The sequence below is a fragment of the Parasteatoda tepidariorum genome, chromosome 2, assembly GCF_043381705.1.
Source record: "Parasteatoda tepidariorum isolate YZ-2023 chromosome 2, CAS_Ptep_4.0, whole genome shotgun sequence".
NCBI lineage: Eukaryota > Metazoa > Arthropoda > Arachnida > Araneae > Theridiidae > Parasteatoda > Parasteatoda tepidariorum.
In genome coordinates, this window is record NC_092205.1 from 94,610,877 (window position 1) to 94,633,794 (window position 22,918).

At 26.8% G+C, this 22,918-nt stretch overlaps 2 protein-coding genes across 6 annotated transcripts in view; one reads left to right on the forward strand and one right to left on the reverse strand.

The window, feature by feature from the left end:
* LOC107440418 (receptor-type tyrosine-protein phosphatase kappa) overlaps positions 1-5,067 on the forward strand; it is an 84,779-nt gene extending 79,712 nt beyond the window's left edge. For 2 of the 5 annotated variants that reach the window (XM_043054733.2, XM_071177951.1), the window contains exons 15-16: positions 1,736-1,871; positions 3,664-5,067. In XM_043054733.2, the coding sequence (XP_042910667.1) occupies positions 1,736-1,871; positions 3,664-3,729 (202 nt within the window). In that variant the 3' untranslated portion in view covers positions 3,730-5,067. Of the gene's footprint in view, positions 1-1,735; positions 2,503-3,663 lie in introns of those variants that run through there. The other 3 variants (XM_071177950.1, XM_071177949.1, XM_043054732.2) reach the window with 2 other exon arrangements.
* Positions 1,572-22,918, reverse strand: part of LOC107440415 (uncharacterized) — a 28,001-nt gene continuing 6,654 nt past the window's right edge. Inside the window, exons 3-8 of the mRNA XM_071177029.1 lie at positions 21,183-21,534; positions 19,151-19,311; positions 15,188-15,528; positions 12,603-12,664; positions 9,656-9,777; positions 1,572-1,907 (exon numbers count right to left, since the gene is read on the reverse strand). The gene's annotated coding sequence lies outside the window, so the exon portion shown is untranslated. The remainder of the gene's footprint in view (positions 1,908-9,655; positions 9,778-12,602; positions 12,665-15,187; positions 15,529-19,150; positions 19,312-21,182; positions 21,535-22,918) is intronic.

The following is a 22,918-nucleotide window of genomic DNA, read 5'->3' on the forward strand; positions in this document are numbered from 1 at the left end:
ATGTTGACTGATATACTTTAAAAACAAATGTTGACATTGAACTGAGAATTTCAAAATATAAGAATTTGATTTTGGATAGTAGGCAATGTTTCAATTTTAAGAATACCAGAAAACATACCATAATAAAATATTCGGATGTTTTTGTAGGTTGAAACAAAAATTCATAAATTTCATAGTTTAATTACCTTATTTTTTATTAAATTTATAAGTTATAGCTATTTAAAAAAGTTAATACATATTCTTAAAAATTTTAAAGGGTGGTATTTAAATTTTGATGGTTTTCAGGTTATTAATATCCTAGCTCTAATTATTATTAATCAAGTTCAAAGATTAAAATTTTGTAAACCTAGTCTCTTATCTAATATTTTTATAAATGTTTGTAAAAATGTAACTTTTAAGCCATGCTAGTTTGTTTGACATAAGAGGAATAAACGCATGTTTTAATTAGTTACTAAATAGCACTAACTTAAAATCAGTTACTCAGAGTTCAAAAACAAAGTTTTAAATAATACAAAACTTAATTACTATTCCCATGCTCTATCCTAAAATAGAGAATTCACACGAAAAATCCTACCAAAAAATTGCTTTTGTCTTTGAAATGTAGAATTATCATTTCACAAGAAATTTTATCGCATTCACAGTAATACTGAAAAAATAAATAAAGAAAGTTTAATATGTAATTTGAAATTAACTATTTTGAATGTAATGAATGGAAAATTTACCAAGCATTAATTTACTTTTTAAATTGTTGACTTCCAATTCAAAGTTTTTTGCATACGTGTCTAAATATAAAACTTTTTCAGGTTTTTTTTTTCAATGTCAAATCTGGTTTTCGACATTATAGAGGTAAACACCATCAAAAACCAACTCTTTCCTTATGTTGTGCCAAAGCAAACAAAATTTTTCAAAAATTTTTTTCTTACAATTAACAATTTTACTATTATGTACAAGTGCGCACAAATACACACACACAAAAAAAAAACACTGAATAACTATTGATCTAATGATCAGATTTTCATGTACAAGGTCACAAACTTAGAGGTTCAAGAGGATGACCTTAAATATGCTAATTAATTTCTGCAAGACTATATTTTAAGCTACTAAATAATACATAAAAACATACTTCCACTGAACAAACATGCCTTTTTTACAATGTATTTTGATTTCTTACCCTCAAAATATGGGGGGTAGCCGCAATCCGGGAAATATGGTTTGAACAGTTTGGTCACAAGAGTGGTCCAAAGTTTCGATCCATTAATGTTAATTTTACTTTTTGCATAATTTGCAATATTTCACAGGAATTGAAAATTTTCAATTCACTCTTCTGTCACAAATGAGTTGCTCATCTATTAAAAATAAGTTAAAAGTCTTTTGCACACAATTATAAAATTAAACAGCATTTTCATAAATTTCTATAAAACATAAGCCATAAAGAAACTAAAATTATGTTTAATGGAAATCATATTAATTTGCAGTAATTTATTATTGAAATAAAAATTTAACACTAAAAATGTGTTATTACAAAATTGTAATATTTGTCTTGATGTGTAAAACAAAATTTCAAACATTACTCTCTTTTTATAATCTAAAATTTATTTGATATCTTCACAATTTCATGTTGCTAAGTTCAATAATTTCTGGCTAGTATACAATTTAATTTTAAAATAGAGATGCTTGTTAATCAAACTGCATATTAATCAGGTTTTAAGAGAAAATGGATTTTTCTTTATTGCAGCAATGGTCGGAGTCGTGTGGGCGTGTACTGTGCAGCCAGCATTGCTATTGAGCAGGCCATTGAGCACGAAGAAGTAGATGTGTTTACAGCCGTGAAAGTGGTGAGGAGACATCGGCCACAATTGATAGAGAACATTGTAAGTACTTGGAATATTTCTTCTTGCAAAATCATGCTGAAAATTAAAGCCCAGTTTAATTTCACATAATAAGAAACACATTTTTTAAGTATAGAATCCCAAATATTCTTGTACATATAGATAAATTAAACAAAACACCTAAGAATGCTCTAAGCAGATCAATTATAATACTTTTACAGAGAAAATATGAGACTCAAAATGCAAGTAGTTGTTTAACTGTTGACTTTTCAAACAATCTGAGTTATAGTCTTCAGTATAATAACTCTTTGATAAATATTTAATATAACAGAACAGATTGAAATCTCAACTAACTTTAATCACATTAGATTTGTTGTTTTTAGAAATTTAGAAAGAATTCTTACTGGATCTGGTGAAACGGCTTACTTAAATTGTACCAATTATATTTTAAGTTTTATGCTGATTATTTTACATAAATTCTCAATTCAATGAATAAAATCACAATTACAGTTGGCACAGCGGTAAAAGACATTTCCCAATTCAAATAGATGTTTGTTATTAAAACATTTACTATAAATCGTTTGCTCAAAAAAAAAAAAAAAAAAAAAAAAAAAAAAAAAAAAAAAAAAAAAAAAAAAAATCTTTAAAATTGTTTTGGACAACTTAGATTGCAGTTTCACGGGCTACATGTTAAAGAATTTTTAAATCAACAAATTTTTTTTAAATATATATATTGATTTTAATTGGACAAAATTGAAAAAAAAAAACTTATTTTTTTTATAGTTTACAAAAGAAATGAAATATTTTAAAAATTATTTAAGGGGGCATATACACCAAGGTAGGTCGGAAAAATTGATTTTTCCCCCCATCCAATTATGTTCTTCACTGTTTCAAGAATCGTAATCCAAAAGATTAAAACGAAATTCGTCATAGTTTCATTGCAAACATTAACAATGCTGAAGTGCGCCGAGTGCTCCAACAGGTTTAACCAGAGATTGTACTTGCCAAAGTTTCTAAAAAACGCATTACATTTATTATTTAAAGATTTTGAACACTTGAATTATTGATGTATTGCTCACTATGAAAAAAATAAATGAGAAAACTAGCATTAAAAACCTCAGTTTTATTTTTTTTTTAAAATATTGAAAAAAAATTTACTCGTGGGGGGCGGATCTGAGCTTATGACCCCCCCCCCCGGAAAATTNCCCCCCCCCCCCGGAAAATTTCTGGATCCGCCCCTGTAGGGGTGTGGGGTCTTTGTTTAGGACAGGTTTTGGTTCCGGTCGACGAGAGAAAGGGAATCTTTTTCTTCTGACTATTTTGTTAGCCCTAGAGTGAAGAGAAGCTACCCTCTCTGAAATGCGCTACTCTTGTTTCCATAGCAGCAGGCGTTCTCAGACTTAGTGGAGAGGGAAGTTGTACAAACTATAATGTTAAATTTGTAATCTTTGAAAATGTTACACTTTTATGGTAACAACCACACTTTCCAAAACTAATATATGTTAAAAGTTAATTTTCAAATCTTAGCACAAGATTAAAACATGCTACTTGAAAAACTATTGAAACTGTTTAAAAAAGAGCAACACTTTTTAAAGGATTTTTAACTAGGCTCTTTCCAGGACAACTAGTTCTCTTTTTCCATGAGAAAGCCTAGTATACTTTCTTTATTGAAGTAAAAGAAATTAACATGGCAGGGGGGGGGGAGAGTTCTTACCGCAGAAAACTATAAAATATAAAATTTTTAGATAAATAAATAAAAGGATGAATGTCAAATTTAGTGTCATCGTATCATGCAGTTGTACTCTATACTCGTTGATGCTCTTTGTACTTATAGACGGAATACAAGTACTGTTACGATCTCCTGCTGAACTACATCATGAATTTTCACCATAAGGATTGAAAGCAGCCGCAGCAGAAATAATCCCGGTGCCTTTCTCTGAAGATGGAATTATTCCTCCTTTCTCCAATGGGTCCACAAGACATATTTTTCTTAAAAGACTTTTTGTCTGTATAGTTCATTAAGATGACAAACAACAAGTGCAAGATTTTGATGATGAACTGTCCTTGCGAGGAAATATTATTTCCATTGTGGGCCTGCGTCTGTAGCAGCATTGTATTATTGCACGCACGCACACAGCTGCTAATTCTTACCATCTTGAATGATTTATTTTGGTGGGCATCTTGTTCGCCCTTTTAACTAACTTTTCAATGAAGCATATCGACTGTCTAATTGACAGGATTGCATGATGGCGTACAAAAAATAATAGTCTATTTGCACCAGAAACAAACAATAGTGTTGCAGTAATGTTATACAATTGCTAGGAATATTTAGAATTTGTATATGAATGAATATGATTGTAGTTATTTTTAAGAAATTAATGTATAATATTCTTAATCTCATTAACAAATAAGATTTTTAGCAAAAATTCTATGAAATATTCAGACATGTGATTGATGGAAGAAATTATCTAAAATCGTTTTTCTCAATGTTTTTTCTCCCTTTTTTTTGTACGCAGAAGATAATTAAAAAGAGAACGAAAATTTTTTTATCTAATAATATTTTTTTACCTAGAATATTGTTTTGTTAATCGAATAAACCCTTCCTGGGGGGAAAAAAAAGACGGCTTGAAACGAATTAAGTTACCCTAAGTTCAAAATCCAAATGTAGTATTCTAAGAAAATATTTCTACTTTTACAAACACCATGTGCACATTGTTATTGATATTAAATGGTAATTTTTTTCGGAAATAAATAATTGATCAATTCATAAAATTAATTAATAGAATATTATGTAAATAAAAATTAATTTCTGGCAATTTTTTACATAAAACGTAACAAATTAAAAGTGATACATAACTAAGTTGGGTTATTTGAAATATGTCAATTGAAATTATTAAAAATGTGAGTGATTTTGTTTCTATTATTCGTCCGAAATGAATATTCTATGTTGAGTAGTATAGGCTAAATACCAAATATTTGTATGTTTCATCTCTAATTTAGTAGCAGTAATTGTTGAACGGAATCTTGTATCTATTTACAATTTAAAAACTTCTTGAAAAGGTTTTAGCAATTTTTGCAATAACAGGACCCTATTTGCACAAATTTACAAAAGCAGGACCCTGGTTGAAAGAATGTGACTTAATGCTTATTTTATATTCACAAATTATTAGTAGTTTTTTTACAATTTTACAAAAACAGGACCTTTCACAAAATATCCCCTGTGTATATATATATATATATATATATTGAAAAATAACATAGACTANCAATAACAGGACCCTATTTGCACAAATTTACAAAAGCAGGACCCTGGTTGAAAGAATGTGACTTAACGCTTATTTTATGTTCACAAATTATTAGTAGTTTTTTTACAATTTTACAAAAACAGGACCTTTTACAAAATGTCCCCTGTGTATATATATATTGAAAAATTACATAGAATATTCAGACATATGATTGTTGGAAATAATTACCTAAAACCATTTTTCTCTTTTTTTTCTCATTAACACATAATATATATATATCGAAAAAATTATATATAATATTCAAACCTGTGATTGAAGGAAGAAATTATTTTTCTCCATGTTTTTTTTTTTTTTGTACACAGAAAATAATTAAACAAAGATCCAAAAAAAAATGTATCTAATAAGTTTTTTATACCTTATTACACATAAAAAATATATACATATTCCTCGTTTTTCCCACTTTGCGAGTTGTCATCACATTAAAAAAAAAGGATTATAAAAATTGTGAAATTTATGACAATAACTGAAATAAGATTGCTGATAAAACCACATGTATTTACGGTAAAAACACATAAATCAGACACACAAAAAAGGGATAATTAAATGTATGCTTTGAGATTCAATTTTATATTATAACTAACATTATTGAAAAATATGCAAAATTCAATAGTGATAACTGCTGATTGAAAAAAAAAATGACAGAAATATTACGTCGAATAGTGAATATTCAGTTGTATGATTTAAATTTGCCGTATCATAATAAAGACAGGTTTTTAAAAATAATATGTGAAAATCAACAGTAATAACGGCCAGAAAAAACTCTAATTGGAAATCTTCATTCTAATTTCTTGTTTCTAAATAATATCGTATGAAAATATGATTTAAAAGCCCCTAACAATATTAGTAGAAATAACTTTGAAATTGCCCATTGAAAAAATAGTGGTATTGCCCCATAAAAGAGTCATTAATAAATTAATGAATTGAATTTTGCTTGTTGTAATAATGATGTATAAAAAATTTAAGGATTTAAAAAAAAGCATTGAGAAAATTTGTAGCTATTAAAACCATCAAAACATAGCATAAATGTACAATGGTATGGATGCAAATTGAGCGTATCAAAAGTTATTACTTAAATGCGCATTTCAAACTCTGAAAATTGTAATAATATCGGAATTTTAAACATTGAAAAAATCAATTGCATTAACTGCAATTTAAAAAAAAAAAAACGATCAAAACAAGGATTTATGATGTTACGGAATGTGTTGAAAAGTTATTTATGAAATGTACAAATCGAAATTTGCATGTTGCAATATTATATTAAAAGTTAATACAATCTAATTGTAACTAAATGAAAAAAAGAAAAAATATATCACATTGATTAAATAATTCTTCTTTCACAAACTGATATTTCAACAAAATTGCTACTTGTTAAAATATAAGTTTTTTTTTTTTTAAAAATGAGCCATTTTTTCTGGCGAATAATCTTTTAAACGTTTGCCATTTTGGAATTAAATTTAAGATTACCAATTTTATAATTTTATGTTTACCTCAGTAGTCCATTAATTCTAACTGAAAATAATATGGAATTTTCTCTCAAAATTTATATAAAGTTGCCTTTTTTGCAAATAAATCTGCGTAAAAGAAATTTGTTGCGCATGAATGAGAACATAAGAAGAAAAATAAAAGGGTGCTGGTAAAGGCAGAATAAATGCCCCGTTAACGAGATTTTGCATTAAGTAACAAAATTCAGATTTTAAATCTGCAGAAACTTTGCCGGAATGTAAATTATTGATTTGCGGAAGTGTGTGAATAAATAATTTTGAGATTCTCAGAATTCTGCAAATTAGCGAAAGAATCACATGCCTGAATATTGGCACCATAAGGTATATATGATATTTAGAAAACTGACTTGAAATTTGTTGAATATTTTCAGAATATATAAAATGTTATTTTTAATTAAGAACTTTTAGAATTCTTGTGTCTTCCGTCTTTGATTTTAAAATACTGGCATGTCACAGATTAAATTAAGAATATTGTTCCAATATTTTTTAATAATATTTGTTTACTGCATTCGATTGGTTATTTTAATAATATTGGTAAAGCAATACTATTAAAATAACCAATCATATCACATCAGGGGTCCGTCTAAGTTTTTTTGAAAATTTAGACATAATTTGTAAAAATTAAAAGTTACATCAAAAATATCAATACCAAAATATAGTGAAATAAGAAATTATTTTCAAAAATTGTCACTACAAATAAAAATTATTTAAGACTGGAAAATTTCTATATATTTTTCCCCATATATTAAAAAATAAATTTGCTATTGTAAAATTTTGAGCTAAAAATCGTATCCAAATTAAAAAATCCATTGTTCATAGTTAAATTTCAACTTACTGCATATAACAGAACTAGAACTACAAGTTATTTTCACTATGAAAACATTGACTAGGTCATACAGAAAAAAGTTTCATAGGAAAAAAAAAAATTCATAAAAAATAAAGGTCAATTAGAATACATTTATAATAATGTAAGAAATAATGTTCAAATGCTTAGAATGAAGTTCGAATTTTGACTTCCTGTATGTACCGTATGTACTCCCTGTATGTACCGTTAAACAGCAGTAAATTTGCCCTGGACAGACCCCTGCACATGCCTGAAAATTCTCCCCATATATTATGTTTAGAAAACTGACTTGGTTTTGTTGAATATTTACAGAATCTATAACGTTATTTAAAAAAAAACTTTTAGAATTCTTGTGTCTTCCGTCTTCGATTTTGAAATTTTAGCGTACCACAGATTAAATTAAGAATATTGTTTCAATATATTTTAATAATATCGGTTTACTGTATTCTATTGGTATTGGTTTGTTAGTAAAACTTTTTTTAATTATATTTAATACTTAAATAATCACATTCCCCTTTAATTGGAACAAAGTTATGCATAAAAAAAATAACGTCAACTTGTTCATTGGGGCTATTACAATTTTACTTACAATATATTCAATTTTTTCTTCCGTTTTACCCATTAAGAGTTGGACCAAACTAAAACACGAATTATAATATTTCTCAGTCTGGCTTAGACTGTACAATTAAAAACTAACAGTGAAAGTTTAGATATTAGTCTTGCTTAGCCCTATATTTTTTGAAGAACTGTACACTAAGGAAATAACACAGTGAATAACTTCTTATACATTTCCGATCAACATTTTTCACAAAATAGTGTACAGCTCAAAGCATTGTTAAAATATAATATATTGAAATTTAAAGTGTTATACACAAAATTATGCAATGAAATAAAATATTGATTGCATGAGAACAAAATACTCTAGTTAGCTTGCAAGCTTTTTTGTTTAATATACACTAATTCTTTTCCTTCTCAAAATAAATAGGATCAATTTACATTTTCTATAAATGAGTAATTTACATTATTAAAACTAAAGAGGCACATTTTCTAGTGTCATATTTTTTAGTCTCTGCATAAATACATAAATATTTTATAAATATTATGAAAATGTATAAATTTAGAGAACATCAAAGACAATTCAGGGTTATTTTAAAGCATACGGCTTGAAAACATTTCCTGGATTGCTCTTTACAATGTTTTAAGTGAACCCAAGAGATATTACAAAATGCACAAATTAGTATGTTATTAATCACATAGTTTTAAATAAAAGTAGGCATGAATTAGATAAAAAAAAATTAAACAACCCTAGATAATTTTTTTTTTACTTGTGCATGAACAGGGGTGATTGTGGTAGAAAGTGAAAAACCCTGAAAATTTTATGGGCAAAAAATCACTTTATAGACTTCATATTTAACATAATTTTTTGCATTTATAATTAAATTACGTACTAATGCAAAACATATCACACCTTTAGAGTAACTAATTCAAGAAGAAAAAAACTTACTTCTTACAAGAATCGTAATATTTGATTTAAAAAACAAATTGTAATATTGAATTTTTGAATCGTTAAAATACGAATCACTGTGCATAATTTTTAGATAGTGTGAATACGAATCGCAATGCATAGTTTTTAAATTACTTCTAAAAATTCAAAAATTGATGTTTGATATTACAAATGTGTGAATACAAGTCACGATATTGGATTTTTAAATCTCGTGAATACGAATTGCAATATGTAATTTTTCAAATCTGGTAAATACAAAAATCAATGTTTGATATTAACATCACATTAATAAGATTCGAGATATTAGCAGATTAAGGCACTGTTCCAAATATTCAAAATGGTGAAAATCCGACAAACCAAAACAATCAAATTGGCGGAAGAATCGCATAGGACGTAATTCTTTACGTAATTGGTGGAAGAATGCATATGAACGTCTCATTAAGGGGATTTAGCAAAATCTTCAAATTTCTGTCGGATTATAAGTTTTTGATTTGCAAAGTCAGTGAACCAATGGTCTTGAGATATGCTGAATTTTGTGATATTCACGCAAAACTAGCATGCACTACTTCTGGTTTTTGAACCCAGAAGAATTTTACAAAAAACTCGGAATTCCGGGACACCCCCGGAGTACAATCACCCCTGTTATGAAGTTATCAGCATGAAAAACTTACCTGCAACTTATAAGCTGGTAGGTTTGATTAACAAAAACTTCAAAGTCAAAATGCAGCCGACACATACCATGTTAGGATAAGAAAAGAGGCAATTGTGACAACAAGGGTTATCTTTCAAACTCCTGAAAAATGTACATATCTCACTATTTTTGCCAAAAAAAAAAAAAAATGAAATTTTTACTGAAAAAAACATTTTCTTAAGAAAAAATTATTTTATATGAGGGCATTATATAAAGTTTGTTAGTTCATTTGCAATATCAAATTACACTCAAATTAAGAAAATCCTTTCTTTTTCATCATAAATTCTAAATTTGCCAGCATTATTCAGTAACTAACTAGGAATTTAAAACAAGCTTATTTTTACATTCAAAATGATAAACATATATCTTACATTATTGGGATTTCCTTTTAACAAGACACAAAAAGTCTTATTTTCAATTTTTAAAGAGCCTTTTTCAAAATCATAGTTTACACTTTGATTCTTAGAATAGCTATTTTCTTAAATATAAATATACTCCAATTATTTAATTAGTGCTTATTTCTGCCAAAAGTAAAACATTAAAAAGTGTGCATTATTATTGTCTTTTATTATTTTCTTTTATAATAATTATTTGATGATTAATTTCTTCATTTTTTCTAAAAGAGAAATACTATTACATTTTTTAATAAAAATAAAGAACAATGACATATAGTTTGTCTAAAGTAAGAACTCCCCATGCCATTTGTCTGGACCCCTGGCGGTGACTATGGTAATGAGGCACAACCATTTCAAGCAGGTGTGTGGGGTCATTATTTAGGACAAGTTTTGGCTCGGGTCAGTGAGAGAAAGGGAATCTTTTTCTTTGGTCAATTTTGTTAGCCCTAGAGTGAAGAGAAGCTACCCTCCCTGAAATGTGCTACTCTTGTTTCCATAGCAGCAGGCGTTCTCAGACTCTGTGTCGAGGGAAGTTCTTACCGTAGACAAACTATAATGGTACATTTGTAATCTTTGAAAATTTTACACGTTTATGATAAGAACCAGATTTTAAAAAACTAATATAAGTTGGGAGTTAATTTTTCAAATGTTTAGTTATTTAATTTTTTTAAATGTTTAGTTCAAATGTTAGCACAAGATTAAAATATGTTATTTGAAAAACTATTGAAACTGTTTAAAAAAGACCTAGACTTTTTTAAAGGATTTTTAACTGGGCCCTTCCTATGACAATAGTTCTCCAGTTAATAGTTTCCATGACAATAGCAGGGTCTAGTATATTTTATTTATTTAAGTAAAAAAAATTGACATAGCATAAGAGAAACACTGTTACATTTTCATAAAGATAAGTGATTTACAATTACAGAGTTACGATAATTTTTTTAAAATTGTTGCCGTGTTACAGTAACAATGCTAAAATGTTATAGTAACAGTTTAATTTTGCAAAATTATTAAATGTCTGATGTCAATAAGGGAAATGTTTAGTTATTTGGGGTTAATTCATGTTATTTAATATGTATTTCCAATTGATTCATGTATTAACATGTTTGTATTGATTGATTATAAAATATATTACTAATCAAAAATATTAACAATCTGATTGACTTAGAAATGCCTGTAATAAGAATGAAAGCAAAAGATTGCAATCAAAACTTTGTTCAGTAAATCATAGACACGTGTTAAAAGCAGAAGAGGAAACAGGAACAGAAACATGTTAAAAACAGAAGAGTGTCATACATAATAAAGAAAAAACCATTGAAAAGAAAGAAATTTTTGATCTGTGTTAATTTTCAATCATCAGTATCTTAAGCCATTCATTTATGTGTTATGTTACACAAAGCAATAATTTTCCTTCTTTTAAATCATACTATTTTTAATCATTTCTACAGAAGTTAAGTATTTACTATACTATTAGTCTTTGTTTCTAATTTTGAACAGGTAACTCATATATTTATGTTTGGAAGTATCTGAATTGTTAATTTATATTTTTTAAACTTAAAATGACTGGAGTTTTTAAGATTTTACAGCACTGTTGTTGTAAATATATCTATTATAAATACTGTATATCAATTTTTGAATTTTGGATAGTTTTATGTCAATAAACGATTATAGTAAAATAGTTTTGACCACTGTTTGATTTTAAAAACATACACTATACTAATACACTGTTTAAATGATTTTTTGCGTAAATTTTATTTACTTATCAGGGAGCGTAGACAAATCTTTCAACAAAAAATAAGCACTGTTTAAGTACTTTTTAAGCATTCAAAAATATTTTTAAACACTATATACATTAACAAAATGCAAAATAATTTTCAAAGACTTTAAATGATCACAATAAAATAACTAGTTTCTGACCAACAATTCCTTTTCTTGATTACATTAGCCATTGTAAAATCAAGAGATTTCTTTGTTCCATATCAGAGGGTGGAAAACAAAGTTTGAAATTGAGAATATCTTGCAAAATACGGTAGAGTTGCACACGAGAGTGCAATAATCTCACCAGAGTCAGCTGAGTAGAAGCATATACAGACTCGCAAGTAATTCATCAAACATGTAAAATGACTGGCGCTTTCAAACGCTATGGACCAGCAGTACGCTGAAATGGATTGTGGTTGAATGAATTGAGAAAACGTTGAATGGAACAATGTGAAAAGCATACTTTTGCATAATACGCGGCGAAAATGAACTTGGTGAAGAAAAAAAATCTCATTTTCGAAAAGGAAAAATTAAGCACTTTTTAAAAAACAATGAAAAAAGCACCTTAAAGGGTTTTTAAATAAGGAAAATCGAAAATAAGCACCTTTAAGCACTTTTTAAAAACGCTACACACCATGCTTATGTTTATTCTAAGTCAACAAGAAAATAATAAAATAAACTATAATAATATAATAAAAAAGTCAAGTACACTATTATTATAGAAAAAATTTAAAAACAAATATAATTTTCAGTACGAAAAATAATTAAATTACTCACTCTGTACTGCTCTGCACTTTGTCTACTGCAAGGAGATATCCCATACTTGCCAGGGGATTGAACTAAAAGAGAGATTAATATTTGAATAACAAGATTTTACAATATTTATAAATAGAATTACATAGATAAAGATAAATATTTGGATTTTGAAAGATATAAATATTTGGTTCAAGAAAAATATTTTATGAAGAATGAAATGCAGTTTTCAAGCGGACATAAACTCTTCTGTCGTTAAAATTATAATGTTTTTTCACAAGTAAGAAAACTTTCTCCTTGCCATTTTGTATTTAAAGTTTAATTTTTGATGAAAGAATATCAGTTGAGAAATTTTACCCTTCTTTTCCAAAAAAAAAAAAATAAGTGATAAAGGGTCACTTCACTTGATAAGGAGAAATAGCAATTGATAATTTTTGGAAATTCTATGGCATCCTTCTTTAAAATGTAAAGCTTTGAATTTACATAGTAAACAATTCAGTACTGTACATTTGTCGGTGATTAGATGTTTTTAAAATTCACCTTTTATTTTAGTTTACAACAATATGATACTGACAAAATTCTTTTAACATAAATATCTCTAAAATAAAGATATATCGAAAATTGAAAAAACAGACAAAAAATGCTGACTTTAGAATAGAGTTTGTGCAATTTTGTTCACAAAAAGAAAAGGAAAAGAAAGAAAGAAAAGAATCAATTCAAATTCTTGAATAACACACATTATATTTCTTCCATTCTAATTATTAGATGACATTATATTTTTCATAATTTGAAAGATATTCACAGGAGAGTAAACATTCAGCACTTGTTTATTTGGGAAATTTAATAAAGACAATTAAAAGCATCTTATCTATTGGGGGAACGCTTTACTATGAAATATATAACATATAATTTCAGGACAACTTAACAAAATTTTGTTCTTTGAACAATTTTGTTAATTTTTAATTTAAATTATAATCAGAATTAAAAAATAAATACAATAAATTTTAGAATTCAAAGTAAATGCAATATATTTAAAAAATGTAAAATAACTGATTACTAGATATGAAACAAGGCATTAATATCTTGAAATAATTATTAAAACCCCCAAATTTTGAAAGATTGCTCTGTTTCAAATAATTTTAAAACAGCAATTTCAAACTGCTTAATTCTAAGATTGATTGATTTTAATACAAAAACAGATTTTTATAAAATCAAATGCATGATTTTTTTTTAAAAAAATAGCACCATTTGCATTTATATTTCTTTGTTTTTGTTTAATTTTATAATTTTTGTTTTTAATGCAAAATACAAATGTTTATTACTTATGTAACAAAAAAAAGGACTTATGAAAACAATTAAAATTTTTAATTGATGAAAATATCTCTAAGCAAGCTACTTGTAAGTTAACTAGGCAGATGTAAATGATTGCAATTCAAGTATGCAGCTAAGAAACAATCTTACAACTAAATTTTTTTTTTAAATCTTAAAAAAAATTTATAGCTACATTTTGTAAATTAGGGTACAATTTTATTAGTTTGAAATTTTGATTGAAATCACAATTTACTAGAACTTGAAAAATTTGAATTAACAAAAACTAATACTTATAAATTTTGTTAGGGTAAACAAAAACATACTTCAGGTTTATTTTTTATTCTTTTTCAAAAATATTTAGTTTTCTTGAAAGAATAGATAAAATAATTACTCTTCACATTTAGGTGTAATAACTAAAAAAAAAAAGTTGAAATCATTCAAGAGAATATCGATTCAATATTTAAAATTTCATAGCGTAATAAACGATATAACTTTCACTTTAATTGAGATTGAAGAAAAATGTGAACAAAAATTTAGTTAAGTTTATTTAAACTCAGCATTTTTCTTCCCATTAAATATTAATCACCTACCTTTGTATGTAAGAGATGCTAAAAAGAATACTATTTACTAAGACAATTAGTTCCAATCTGTAATTTAAAAAAAAAGATGTTGAAAGCCTTACATTTAAATTGGGTAAATCAAAAGGCTCAGGGTACAAAATATTCAGATTTACTAACTGTTTAATATTCAAGAACTTTTGAGTTTTATTCAAACATTTTGTCACAGGCCTTAAGGAACATTATCAAAAAGATTTTATTAGTTTGTACACATTTTCATAGGTCCGTTTATATGCCTATAATTTCTTTTCTTTTAAAAAAGTTATAAAGTGAGCTTAAATAAAAAAATTACAATACAAAAAATGTTAAATATGCTATGTTAAATAAAAAACAAAGACAAAACAAAAAACAATATAGATCATCCTGATACACATTGATTGCTGGTCTGGAGATCTCTGATAAATCTTGATACACATATCCCAATGATTAAAAACCCTAAAGATTAGAAATTGGAAGAGAGTTGCCATGGATAGGAGGCACTGGCGTTTGTCAGCTGTTGAGGCAGCCAAGGCCTGCAAGGGGCTGTTGCACTGACAAAGATGAAGAAGAAGATATTCTTGTTACCATCCTTCTCTACCCTGAAGCAACATTCTACACGATTCATTAAATTAAAAGAAGCACTTTATATTGGTATTCTTTTATTATTGATTTTGAAAAATACATACAGGCAAAATAACTTACTAATTTGTACATACACATCTTGTATTGGAATTGTACCTAGTCGTTTTGTAAACCATCTGAAGGAAGAACATTCTTAATGGTTTTTGAGTTATGGTGTTCCTTTCTAGAGGCGAAAAATGCATCATCTTCAGTTAATTGAGCTTCTTTTACTTCTGTGGGGAGAGTAGTTACAGACCATGTCAACCGTCATCTATGAAAAGGTACCCCGACATAGAGTCGAGTTAACATGTCTTATATACTAGTGAAATGCAGTTGTAATTTTGTAGTGGTAGATACGCTACACTTCCATTTTAGGCAAAATCGCATCCACAACAGTTTGATCGTAGTTAATTACTGTACACCTAGGAATTTAAAAGAATATCACATTAGATTCAGTAGCAGGTGACAGATGACCTTTAAATTTGCATGCTAAATATACAATGTTTCAGTCAGTTTTGTACGCACAAAATAAAGTTTATTTACCAAATGAAAGAAAATAAATAAAACAATAAAAAAATTAAGCATTTATACCTAGCTAAAGAAATTATTACATTTAAAGTTTTCGTAAAAATGATTTCAATATTTTTCAAAAATAATTTCAAATTATTTTAAAAGAATTGGTCAAGAATAAAGATTAGAACAAATGTTATTTGAAATGCTTTTAAAAACATTAGTTTACAACGGTTAAAAAAATAATTAAATTCAAATTTTCATTAAATTTTAAATAAAAATAAGTGAAAAAAGTACTAAAAATAAATGAACAAAGTAATAAAAATAAGTGAACAAAATTGTTCATTTAGAAAACTGGGCTTTGAAACTATAAATCTTCAAATCATTTCATGTAATATTTGCTCTAGATTTTATTTGAAACAAAACTTTCTTGAATTCGTTTCAGTAAACAAATTTCTAAAATAAATCCCTTTCATTTGAAATAAAATATGTTCACAACAATAAATTCAATTTTTCAATACAGTTTATAAAACAAAGTGATATAAAATGAGTATCTTAAAAAAAANAAAAAAAAAAAAAAAAAAAAAACTATGAGTCTTGAATCATTCTAAATTTAAATTATCTAAATTGTTGTATAAAGGTCATTTTTAATTATGAGTAAACAAATGTATTATTTAATAACTCATCTCAACATGTTTAAATATGTAAAGTTGGCCAAAAGAAATCAGTATTTAAACACTTATTTACACATCAAAAATGTAAAACTTAGTCTCTTTTTTAATCTTATTTTATATGCGGGACAATTTATTTTGCTGCCCAGGCACACGTCAGACAAGATAGGAAAATCAAGGCATACATTAGATGTCTGCAAGTTAAGAAGAACTGGAAAAGGGTTTCATTTATTCTAATAAATACAGGGTATCTGCTACATTTTAGATTTTCAAATTCATGACTTTCCAGGACAAATTCAAAGAATTTTTCATAACTTCACAAAGTTACTATTTTCTCTGACAAAAGCACAACAATAAATTTAAAAGAGCATTATAATAACATTAATTGAAATGATAGGTACAACTAAAACAGTTATACAGTGCATCTTCATATTTATTTTAAGTTTAAAAAACAGAGTAAAGAAAGAGTTGAAGCAATAAAATAGCTGAAAAAAATAAAAAAGCAAATAATTTGTTTCTTTTTTTTTCTGCAGAATTACATTCTAAAGATACTTTTCTTGTTCATCGGAAAGGAAAAAAATACTCCTGATTTTTCTGTTCTCATTTCGAAATAAAAAAATTCGCCAATCACTGGCTTGCTTCAGCTAGAATTTTAAAATGATAAAATCAAAAAAATAAATAACAAAAATTCTGAAATCACAGAAATTTAAAAGATATTTTGCTCTAGAAATGATGTTTTTTCTTTCATTTTTGTAAAAGAACACCATAATTTTTAAAGAATATTATAAAAACATTTTACATTTTAATAAAATATGACTGTGAGTAAGGATTTTGTTACAAATTCAGATATTCAGTACACCATGAAGTTGGGGGGTGGGGTAAATTCCATTTTGAAAATTAGACTTTAGGGTGATCTAAATACATGACTTTCCATGATTTTTTTTAAAAAAAAATAGTTAAAACCATGACATGTCATGACAAATTTTGTTTAATGCCGAAATTCATGACTTTCCATGACTTTTTAGGTGCACTGTTACCCTGTAAATATACTACATAATTTTTAATTTTGTTTGTAAACATCTGATTAGATTATTTACTTATCATTTACTTTATTATACTTTATTATCATTTACATTATTTATTATAATTGAGTTAATGTCACACATTTCATGCCACTTCAGAAGAATATTTATGAAAGTTACTGCTAACATGCTTAATTTGAAAGTATGCTTTCAAAATATATATAGGCACCAACTGAATTAACTGACTTGTTACAAAATCTTAGCTGGAAAATTTTATTTGATTAAAAAACTTAAGATGATAGAATAATTCAGAAGAGACGGATACAATACTTACAATGTGCCACTACCATTAATTTATACTTCAAGAGCTATTCATTAAGATATTCATGCATGAAAATGTTTCTCGGTTAAGTGTAAATATACTTATATAGAATTACTGCTACAATCACACACACAAAAATTAATCAACTTTCTAAACAAATGTAATTCTTAGACATTCATAATATTGCAAATGTGAAAGTTATGCAGTAATAGAAAACAATTATAAACACAGTTATTTTATTATAAGTCTTTTAGAATTTTCTGTTAACTGGGCGAACATTTATATAGGCTAATCTCCAAAAAAGGCTAAAAAAAAATTTAAAATTTTTTTGCAAATATGAAAGTTATGCAGTAATGAAAACAATTATAAACACAGTTATTTTATTATAAGTCTTTTAGAATTTTCTGTTAACTGGGCGAACATTTATATAGGCTAATCTCCAAAAAAAGGCTAAAAAAAAATTTTAAATTTTTTTGCAAATATGAAAGTTATGCAGTAATAGAAAACAATTATAAACACAGTTATTTTATTATAAGTCTTTTAGAATTTTCTGTTAACTGGGTGAACATTTATATAGGCTAATCTCCAAAAAAGGCTAAAAAAAAATTTTAAATTTTTTTGCAAATATGAAAGTTATGCAGTAATAGAAAACAATTATAAACACAGTTATTTTATTATAAGTCTTTTAGAATTTTCTGTTAACGGGGCGAACATTTATATAGGCTAATCTCCAAAAAAGGCTAAAAAACTTTTTAAATTTTTTTTGCCTGTACATATATACCTGTTGTAAGTTCTGTTTTCCATACATGCAAAACAAAAACAACACAAGAAAAGATGACAAAAAAAGGGGATTAAGATGCAGAGTTAAATGAAAAAAACATGTGTGATTGAATTGGGAAAGTAATGAAATTGGTATGAAAGCATTCAATTTATGCTAAAGTTCATTAAATTTTTCGAATTAAAAAAAATAACTAACATTTTTTTAAAAAATTTTGTATTTAAAAATAATGAACTATTTTTTGTTTTAAATAAGTATGTATATCTCTCTCTTTTTTTAAATAAAATTTTAAACAACGTTTTACAAGGAATTGACTTTAATTAATAAATTTACTAGCAAAGGAAAGCAGACTAAGAAAATTTTATATCTCATGAATAAGTATAAATCTGAGATAGAAAATTTATATTTCCCTCATTTTTTATTCTTCAGTAAATTTAAGAGTTAGATTTATTTTTATATTTATACGAAGCATAATTTAAAATTATATTTATATTTTGCACTAAATAAACAAAAAGTATTTTTCGGGGATGCATTTGACCATAATACAAAAAAGCAGAAGTGCACCAAACAATGTATAAATAGAAAAAATATGCAACATTATGAATTAAATAGTCAATGTGATAGTAAAAAAATAATTTTTTAATTAAAAATATATAAATAAATTTTAAATTTCCTTAAACAAAATCTTGCTTAGCATAAATTGTTTTTTTTTTAATAATTTAAAAAAATCAATAACCTTACATTTCTTTAATGGTCAAAGGATTTCAGCAATCTTTCTTCAGTTCATGTATGAAAAAGGTTGCCTTTGAACTGGTTGACTGTAGAGAGTGGACGTTGGAATAGAAGGAGCAGACATGGTGGATATGGGGTTCCATTGCTTCCAGGAAAGTTTCTAAATGGACCTGAATGTAATAAAAAGGAAATGCTTTATTGCAAACAGTAATACAAATAATATTTCTTAGTTATAATTCAGCAATACCTCAATGCAAATTCCCTTGCCATTCCATTTCTCTAAATTTGCAAAAACCTTAAGTTTTTTTTTCTTATCTTTTTTTGTCTCACATTAATAAGTTTGAGGGGAGAGTTGTTATTGAAAAGGTCTATGAAAAGGTATCCCACCATAGAATCGAGTTAACTTGTCTTATATACTAGTGAATTGGTATTGTATTTTTGTAGTGGTAGATGCACTACAATTTCAATTGAACATAGATTTTATTGGTATGAAAGTTAGAGGTGGTTATACAAAGCTAAACTCCTATCACATAATGTATTTAAAGTAATAAAATCAAACAGTGTTACTAATCCTGACATTGAAATTGAACAAATCAAACAAAAGGAAATATTTTTGTTAGGGTGTGCCACAAGGTTGTGGAATTATATTTACTTAATGAAGACAACTTCAGTCAGTAGGTTATCAGATATGTAACTGCTGGTAGAATAACTTATCTGAATTTATTTTTTAACGAGTAGTTTCTTATTTTTTAATATTTAATTATTTATTTATATTCCATTTTATACCTCGATAAAGACTCATTTTTGTGCATAAAAATAACATTTATATAATTAAAAGAGGAAACAAAAACAAAAAAAAAATATGTAAAAAGTTTTTTCTTCTCGACACATGGAAGTTGTAGTTTGAAAAAAATTACATATTGCTCCTTTTACAGACTTTTCGAGTCATTAACATATTAAAAAAATTATTTTAAAAAACATGAAATTCGTAGCAACAATTGAAAAAAGATTGATGATAAAACTTGGTGCAAGAGTGGGTACAGTTGTGAGTTGTCACACTATAAACAGTATAAAATGTTGATGCAAGAGTTGTGTAAACTGTTAGAGACAGACATCCGCCCTATTAGACATGTTTTTCTCTGACAGGCCACAGTCAGCTGGACAAGTGACCTGATTCCTTATTTAAGGTACAGGTTGTGCCCTTTTTTGTTTTTCTATATACTAGTCTTATATTGGATGACAGGGGTCTGTCTAGGTTTCTTTTAAGAGGTACCTATATAAGAGGTACCTATTTTTAGACATAATTTGTGAAAATTAAAAATTATATTTAAAGATCAACACAAAAATATGGTCAAGTAAGAAAATATTTTCAAAAATTGTCTCTACAAAAAAAAAAATCATTTATGAATGGTAAATTTCTATATATTTTCCCCCATATATTCAAAAATTATTTTGCTATTGTAAAATTTTGGACTAAAAATTATATCCAAATTTCAAAGTCCATAAAAATCATTGTCCATAGTCAAATTTCAACTTGAATTTAATAAAAAAACATGTACTTAAGAGTACTGCTGCTAAAGTTATTTTAGTTATGAGAATATTTTGAATTGGGTCACACAGAAAAAAGTTTTACAGAGAAAAAAATGGTTCATGAAAAAAAAAGGTCTGTTAGAATAAATTTACAATAGTGTTTAAGATAATGTTTAAATTTCCACTTCCTGTAAAGTTTATAGAGGGAGAACAATTAAACCTTTCAATTAAACTTAATAATCAAAAATCTTTAACACTGTAATTGGCATGTTAAGAAAGTATGAAGATTTCTGTATTGGTATCTGAGATAAAATGGTTGCAAAGTTTTTATCAATGATAATATTTCTGTAATGGTCAATTAAAATTTCCAAAGCGATTTTAAATTTCAGAGGGATTGTGACACAAAGTCAAAAACCCTGAAAATCTTATGTGCAAGATATCACTTTACATACAATACATCTTTCCATTTAACATAATTTTTTGAAATAAGATTAATAGTTAAATTATCTACCAACAAAGAATATCAAGAAACATGGATTCCCGTGATATTCCTAGAAAAATCATTTGCCCGACTATTCATTTTTAGACCTGGAAGGTTGATACAAAACACATGGATTTCGGGGTACTGCCTGAATATAACCACCCCTGAAATTTGCTTGTAAAACAAACAAAACATGTTAAGTTTTACATGGTAGAAGTTATATTGTGAAAGTTGGTCTACTTCTGCATTGTTTCCTAGTTTCTTGCAGGTTACAGGCCACTACCTGGAAGCCACTACCTTACGGGCTACTAATGTTGGCGATTATTTTGCTGTAGACACCAATATGAAAATCTCCCCTGGCCAATGGTGGCAGAAAAGAAACCTAAAACACAAAACAAAATGGAATCACAAAAGGTGCAATCAAATCTAAGAAATTGACTAAATAGCATTTTTAAAAAATTTTGTTTTTAATTCAAGAACCAGGCAATTTCATTTGACACATTAGATAAGTCTATTAAAGGGGTCTGTTTAGAAGAAATTTGAGTCCGTTAATGAACTCTTCACAAAATATCTTTTCATAAAAGCAGACCCTTCACAAAATAATTTATCTTTTAATCAGACCCTTCACAAATTTGTTTACCTTCATTATTCTTTTGTTAATCGAATAAATCCTTCCCAGGAAAAAAAAAGACGATTTGAAAGTTTTTCAGATTTTTCTAAGTTTAAATTTCAAATGTAGTATTCTAAGAAAATATTTCTACTTCTACAAACATCGTGTGTGCATTCTTATTGATATTAAATTGTAATGTTTTTTTGTAAATAAATAATTGATCAATTTATATTTATTCATAAAATTAATTAATAGAATATTATGCAAATAAAAATTAATTTCTGGCAATTTTTTAAATAAAATATTATAAATTTAAGAATTGTTTAAGTTTACTCAAAGCGCAACACATTAAAAGTGATGCATGACTAAGTTGTGTTATTTAAAATATGTCAATTGAAATTATTAGAAATGTGAGTGACTTTGTTTCCATTATTCGTCTGAAATGAATATTCTGTGTTGAGCACTATAGGCTAAATACCAAATATTTGTATGTTGCATCTCTAATTTAGTAGCGGAAATTGTTGAGCAGAATCTTGTAATTATTTACAATTTAAAAAGGTTTTTATCATTTTTTGCAATAACAGGACCCTATTTGCACAAATTCCAAAAAGGAGAACCCTGGTTCAAAGAATGTGACTTAACACTTCTTTTATAATTACAAATTATGTAGTTTTTTCACAATTTTACAAAAACAGGACCTTTTACAAAATGTCTGGACAGACCTCTGTATTAGCACAAACAATTGCAGTTATGGAAATATTTCTAAGAATATTAAGACCAGCATGCTGACTTCAAAAGTTATCATATTTCATTTAATAAGCATAATGTAAACAACGGTTACTTATCAGTTTTAGTACCATGTTTCCTAATATGTGGTAACAAGGTCAAATTTTACTTATATAGGTGACAGGTTACCAATAATTAACAAACATGTATCAAATGGGACAGTATTGTGATCCTTAATGATGACAACTACTGCCTTTAAAAATCACGGGGTGATTTCCGTATCATGATCTGTGGCAGAATAATCACCAAGTCTTAGCAATTTCCGGGCTGTGGCCCATGAGAAACTAAAAAAAATATTAACGAAAGGTCAAGCATCCACAGTTTTTTTTCTTTTTTAAATCTATTTGGAATCTTGAGGATTGTAGTTGGA